This window comes from Amia ocellicauda, chromosome 7, assembly GCF_036373705.1.
Source record: "Amia ocellicauda isolate fAmiCal2 chromosome 7, fAmiCal2.hap1, whole genome shotgun sequence".
In the NCBI taxonomy this organism is placed as follows: domain Eukaryota; kingdom Metazoa; phylum Chordata; class Actinopteri; order Amiiformes; family Amiidae; genus Amia; species Amia ocellicauda.
The window spans coordinates 43889653-43896879 of NC_089856.1; the positions used below are offsets into that span (position 1 = coordinate 43889653).

Sequence of the window (7227 nt, forward strand, 5' to 3'; positions counted from 1 at the left end):
ACCATAAATTATTACAATTAACGAATTAACCATTCCCGTTAATATAGCTGATTTAAAAAAGAAGAAATGACACCATTTCATATGATTACGCAATATTCGTTAAAACCAAAGAGTGGGACGAGTTAATTGCTGTTGACTTGTTAGTTGTATCATTTCACTCAGGCGGCAATTTCCCTTTTCACTTAATCTGTTTCCTGTCAAAATGTAGCCAAAAACAAATGTGACAATTGTATAGGTAATTTTATTGTGCTATATTGGCACACAATCGCATCAGAAAAGGGAATTTAGAAATTCCCTAAATCCAAACAGAGGAAACACCTGTCTCGCCCCATTCAAGACCCTTGTAATATATATACTTTAATTGAATTCAGGATACCATCAACAGAGCAGATCCATATAATTCTTATTTTGGCAGCCAACTGTTTTCTTTTTTCAGAAGACTTGTTTTGCTGTAAATTAAAAAAAAAAATCTATTTTATATCTTGTAACACAAATATTTCAATAAGAATATTTGGCTTGAATGGCTTAAAACCATTTACTACAATACAACACAAATGCTGACCTCTCACCCCTTTACTATAACGCAGTGAGAACTTTTATACATGTTTTATATTGTGTCAATGTTTTGTTCCTACAGACACCGATCTGGTTGCGCCTTAATGATTTTCCTCTGAAAGACACACAAGCTGTTGCCAAACAGGTCGGACCAGCACTCCTCTACACGTTTAAACATCAAAGGTAACAACCGGTTCATTTTAGTGTCACGATGATTGAAAAACAACACTTACACACCTGAACACAGGGAACAGGTTTGAGAAACGAGGTTTGAAATGTGCATATGCCAGACAAACCAAGCCGGCTGATGAATCTGCATTGCGAAAGGAAACGCATATACAAAAACAACAAACTACCAGTGAGATGCGTATCAAGAAAAAGGCACCGAAACCTCAGCAGTGATCAAAACAGCTCAGACAGGCAAAGTGGAAATGAACCCCCACTCTGTAAGTGTGTGTTTCTATCTGAACAGAGGCACGTAAAATGACTTTACACATCCAGCATTTCATTTCTCATGCTTGTTGCAATGCAATGTTACAGAACCGCACAGAATAGTAGCTGTCAATCTCAGCAGAGACTGCATATGAGAAGCGTTGAGGATTTAATACTAACAGTGTGTCAGAATATGTATTATTATTATTATTATGAGGACAATACATCGTCAATGATTGTTAATTGATGCACACGTTTATACGTTTTAAACGTTTAATTGTAATATGTATATGTATAATACTAGGCCTGCAATATTAATACCACTACTAATAATAATGATGCTATTGCGTGCTTAGGTGTAAAATGTGAAGTGGATTAGCTCTGTTCGATGGTGATCTGTGTAAAACACTATTAGGTGAGATGGCAGTTGTCAGTTTGAGTTACATCAGGTGCTGCTGCGGCTCTTGCTGCTGACCTTTGCGTCTTGTTATGATCCAGTTCCCTACATGTTCACTTGTCATCAGGCGCCCGGCACTGTTTTAGACGTGCATCCCACGGCTGGGCTCGAGTAACGCATTAATTAATTGTGCGTCTTTGATTGCTCGAGCTGTTCTGTGGGAGATGCTGTTGTAATGCTAAAACGGCGTGGCTAAGCTATTCCCAAACACACACCCCTCCCCAAACTGATGTTTCCTCCTGTTGTTTGTCCAAGACTAATCTCCCATCCATTCTCCTGCTCACCCGATGCTTATTTTAGTGCTCAGGTCCAATATATGTTAATTTTTTTTTTTATTCTGACACGAGTCTCTCAAGCCCACTTGAGAAAGCCATCATGCACAAGCAACACGGATCCCATTGCTATTCATTTGAACCAGATGGACAACTTGCAACTCTTTTCAAATGAAAGCCATGTTTCTTTAACAACGGGGAGTGATGAATGGCCTTGGCTAATAGGTCTTCAAACACTACTAATTGTTTTGGACAATATGGTCAAGCCTGTCTGTTATTTTCTCATGCCGGTGTATTTCAAATGAAGCATAAGTCATGCACACACGGCTGCACCCGAAAGTAACCGCACTTTTGCATGTTAAATTAAAAAACGTGTATTTCCACTGATACTTCGTAAAAGGATATTAAACTGCATTAGTATTGTGAATACTGATATTGTAAATTATACATTTAAACCCAAGCTGTGAATACACCGCAACTTCAATACTTTAAAACTATGGTAACACAACCTTGTTTCTTTGACATGCATCAGATCAGGTACAATTAAGTAATTTACACTATCGTTAAAGTGGTATGAATTTGATATAGTCACGGCGTCCTACTTAGCTAATCCTATTATTGCTCCTGCATTTTATTATTATTATTATTAATATTATTATTTGTAGGCTTATACATTGGAGAATGGTAAATGCGCTAATATTTTCACATCGCTTAAATAATTAATTGATAACGTCAACAGTAGGCCAAATTACAGCAAGTTGAATACAGTGAACCGGGCGCCTTGTCTCGGCTGTTTAGCAGAGGATGCAGCTGAATTTCAAGTAACACTTGCAATATATAATCACACAACATTTTGAATATTTTTGAAGACAGATTGTCTTTATTCAAAACGTCTGTGCTCGGCAAATGAACAGAGTAACGAGGTAACATCCTTCTGGATACACTTTTTTTTTCTTTCCAGGACATACTGAAACATTTTTAAATTACCATTTTAGTTAAAAAATACAACATGAACTGCCTGACTTCGTATCTGAAGTGCTTTCTAAAATCAAAATTAATTGGTGACTAGTATCACTGGACCACAACAAAAATCAAATAAAAATAATAAAAATAATAACAAGGTATAAGGACTGTTATTATTATTATTTTTTTAAATCGTGATGTCAAATAAACAATCTAATTTGCTTTGTTTGTTTCTTAAATATAAACAATGTATCCCGTACTTTAAATAATAATAATTGAAACAAAACATAACTGCTATTTTTGATACAACTCATGATCTTAAAAATTCTGAGTGCCAATAGATGCATTATATTTTACAGGGAAAAGATACTTCTTAATTGTGCAAACCAAAAATCTCTTGGAAATCAGATCATTATAATATTAATAATAATTAAAACAAAACATATTATTATAGCATCAAAAATGTACATAATAAATAAACTTAAAGGCCGCCTCTTTTATTTCGGTAGGCGACCATAAACGTTTTAACATTTACAATTCTTACAGTTCTCAGGGCACCTGCCTTATTATAGTTATCCCAAGATCCACGCTGAGGTCTTTGTAGGAACGTCCTGTCAATAACGGTCAAAAGTTAGTGTTTCTTGTTCGTTTTCTCTCAAAACAGAAGTCCACGTCTTCCTGTAATTATGGATCATTCATGTCTCAATCGCAATTGTCTCTATTTACATGCATTGCTGTATTCAAGTGTTAGAAATAAGTCTGCTTTTTTATTTCTGTTTCCCTTACATCGCTGCAGCATGTGCTGACGAGTAGGGGTCTATTCCAGTCTTGGTCATACCTGGGAAGAGGATGTAGGCAACGGGGGGTTGTAGACTGGACGCTGACCAGGCGGTACAGTTACAGGGCACCACGTACCCGGGGTTGGTGGGCGACGGGTGGGTGTGGGTGTGCTGGCTGGGGCAGCTCAGCCCGCCGAAAGCGCCGTTCTGGTATCCCAAAGAGGAGGCGTAGGGCAACGTGCTGGTGGTCAACGTGTGGGGCACCTCTGTCATCTTCTGGATGGCGCTGGAGCTGAACTGGCTGGGGTCGAGGAAGGAGTAAGGCGCCGAGGTCGGGGGCAGGAAGGCTCGGGCTTTCTCCGAGGAGCCCAGCAGCGAGTCCGTGGCCGAGACGGGCAGTCCTTTCAAGTGATCCGTGTCCCCCAGGTAGGGCAAGGGGAAGACGTACCTGTCCTTCTTGAGCAGGTTCTTGGGCTTGCGGCGGGGTCGGTACTTGTAGTCGGGGTGCTCCTTCATGTGCTGCGCCCGGAGCCTCTTCGCCTCGTCGATGTAGGGGCGCTTCTCCGACTCCGACAGCAGCTTCCACTCGGCGCCCAGTCTCTTGCTGATCTCCGAGTTGTGCATTTTGGGATTCTCCTGGGCCATTTTCCTCCTCTGGCCCCGGGACCACACCATGAAGGCGTTCATCGGTCTTTTGATGTGATCTACGGGCTTGGACATTTTTGAGCACCCTATACTCCTTTAATCAAAACAAAAGTTCTCTCACCCGCCAGGAATTCGCTTCACCTGTCCAGCTGATGGGAACTGATCATGCCAGTGCACAGGGTCGTGAAAAAAACAAAATGTAAATGAATCAAAATAATAATAACAACAAAGAAGAAGAAGAAGAAAAAAATCCAGGGGCCGATTCTCCAGTTTCGCAATCAACACGAGATGAAATATATTCTTCTTTTACAAAAAGGGGGGTCTGTACTTCAGATGCATAGGAGCCACGCAGAGGCAAGATCCACCAAGGTGATGCGAGGTCCGAGGAGCTTGTATGAGATACTCTGCGCTGGTATTTTTTCTTGGAGGTGAGGTCTCGCCTTGCAAAGCACCTGGCTGGGAAATGAGGAAACGCTGGTGAATGGGAGCCAAAAGCGGTGAAGTTCAAAGGCTGGGCTGGTTTGGGCTGCACGCAATCTGACATAATCGCAGGGCGTTCACTCACCAACCTGGGCGCCCAATCAGCACGGAGAGACACACATAATACCTTTGCAAAAATATGGATATTACTACATAAACAAAGATTGGGGAGGAAAAGGGGGTTACTTTTTTTTTCTTCTTCCCTCCCTGATTTCATTTACTCGAAATGCTACAAACACAGCCCTTCGACCTCTTGCAATAAAACCAAGCATTTGTAAGACAGCAAGTGGTAAAAGGAATCAATGTATATGTGTAAATGATTGAGCAAATACAATCTATTAAAAATGCCTTTGCGTTATTTTAGATGTATGTTTCTTGATCTCGCATACACATACATATGCAGATTAAACAAATACTCGTAAAACGCAGCGCTCTTCACAACGGAAAGTCAATATTTATATCGTATATTTACAAAACCGATTCCTTAATATGTTTATGTTTATGTTTAATATGTTACTTAATAGTTTATGCATGTTTCGCATATTCTAGCACTCGGTGAAAATATACATTGTTGTGATCAACTTCACGTTTACCGTCATGAAATAATTAAGGGTAATTAGAATAATTTAACTCGGATGAAATCTCGTTTTAAATATTATTAGCAATGCAGGATATCAGCGCGCAAGCTCCATTAAATAAATAATTGTCTGTCTAATGTGACAATGCCCTGTAGGGAAATATTTATTAAATGAGAACAATTGTCCAGGATTCCCCAGAGATTTGCTCGGTTAAAGCTGGCCTTTTTTGCACCTGTTCCTGTAGCACTAATCTCCACTAAAATGTGAATTTAAACTTATATATATATATATATATATATATATATATATATATATATATATATATATATATATGTGTGTGTGTGTGTGTGTGTGTGTGATGTTTACATTGTTAGTGTTTTGTATGTTTGAATAAAGACATATGGTTATCTAAATACAATTTTAATGTATAATAATGTATATATTGTATTTATAATGTTTCAGAAGTACTTCACATATTTTATACACCAACAGGAATGTTTTCGGATTACCGCAAGAAAGGAACAACTTTTTCAATACTGCTTTACAACTTCAAATTAACACAATCATGTAATGTAATTATAATAATATATAATCGGTGGAGTTCTTGTATTTTAAATTCCGGTTATTTATTTAATACATGGAGATCGTTTCCCGTAGAAAAGCACCATGCAGTGAAAGTTTGAACATGCAAATTGGACTGTTTAAACAGATCACTGCTTTAATAACCCCCAGGCAAAACGAGCTTGATGTATGACTCGCTCACTTGTGATTATTAAGTGAAATGTATAAATGATCCCTGATACAATGGCTCTGGCACGCAAGTAAAATATTTAGAAGCATTGCGATATTAAATGTGCATAATTCAACATGATAAAAAATGTATAAAAATTGCTTTCATGAAATAAATTAATTGTACAAAATTTGAAACCACAATTGTATATGAGCACAATCCACAAGGTCTTTTAAACGCTTTTGCAAACCCATGGGTTGTATTTGAATACCTTCCGAATAACGCTGTGTCCAGATATTGAAAATGAAATAAACGTTGCTAATGCGCGCACACACACACACACACACACACACACACACACACACACACACACACACACACACACACACACATACACACACATACACACACACACACACACACATACACACATTTAGATAACCTATTAATTTTAACTATTTTCTTCCCAGAAGAATAAACACATTAACGAAACTGAAATATTGCATGATGAGGTAAACAGGAGTGTGAAAAGTATAATTGTGATTTATGAAAATTAAAGGAAGTACCCTTGTGAAGTTCTAAAGTAGTATAGAATTAAAATAATGAGAATAATAACACAATAATAGGATAGCTAAGAAGACGGAGTATTTTCGGTTGAGATTTATATTGAAGACAACCTATAATCAATGGTTATACTCCAATAACGTATATATATATATATATATATATATATATATATATATATATGTATATATATATATATGTATATATTTCACATATGCACAATGATTTTAGACAACAGTATATATTATTTCTGCGTGTAATATAATGTATAACATTTTACACCAAAGAAAACACTTTTCGTTTAGCTATAGATATATAAAGCTTGTCTACTTTGAGCCTGAATATGTCTGACAATGTGAAGTACTCTGGTGAGTGAGAGAAGTCCATCGTTTATCCAGTAGGTTGTGCTCAACTGCTCCGAGTATCTAAATCAGCAGCCCAGAGCTCAAAAGTCACAGCTTTGTGAACTTTCAGGTCTTCTTGTGAGATGTCGTGTCTTACTTTGTCTTCCAGGAAAGTTTCAAGAAACTTCTCCACTGTGAATCATCGGCGGATTTTGCTGCCTTATGTCTGTATGTCCCATTATTATTATTATTATTATTATTATTATTATTATTATTATTATTATTAGTAGTAGTAGTAGTAGTAGTAGTAGTAGTAGTAGTAGTAGTAGTAGTATTAGTATTATTGTTGTTGTTGTTGTTGTTGTTGTTGTTGATGTTGCTCTTATTATTATGCATTTTCTTAGCAGAGTTATGGCATTAATTAATCA

General features: G+C 37.4%; 1 protein-coding gene across 1 annotated transcript; it reads right to left on the bottom strand.

The window, feature by feature from the left end:
• Positions 1–2574: 2574 nt before the first annotated feature.
• Positions 2575–4772, bottom strand: sox14 (SRY-box transcription factor 14). Its single transcript, XM_066709809.1, has one exon. The coding sequence runs from the start codon at positions 4176–4178 to the stop codon at positions 3462–3464; it is 717 nt and encodes a 238-aa protein (XP_066565906.1). The 5' UTR covers positions 4179–4772; the 3' UTR covers positions 2575–3461.
• Positions 4773–7227: the final 2455 nt, after the last annotated feature.

Excerpts from the sequence above, each read along its gene's own strand:
- sox14 (XM_066709809.1), bottom strand. The coding sequence starts at position 4,178 with ATGTCCAAGCCCGTAGATCACATCAAAAGACCGATGAACGCCTTCATG.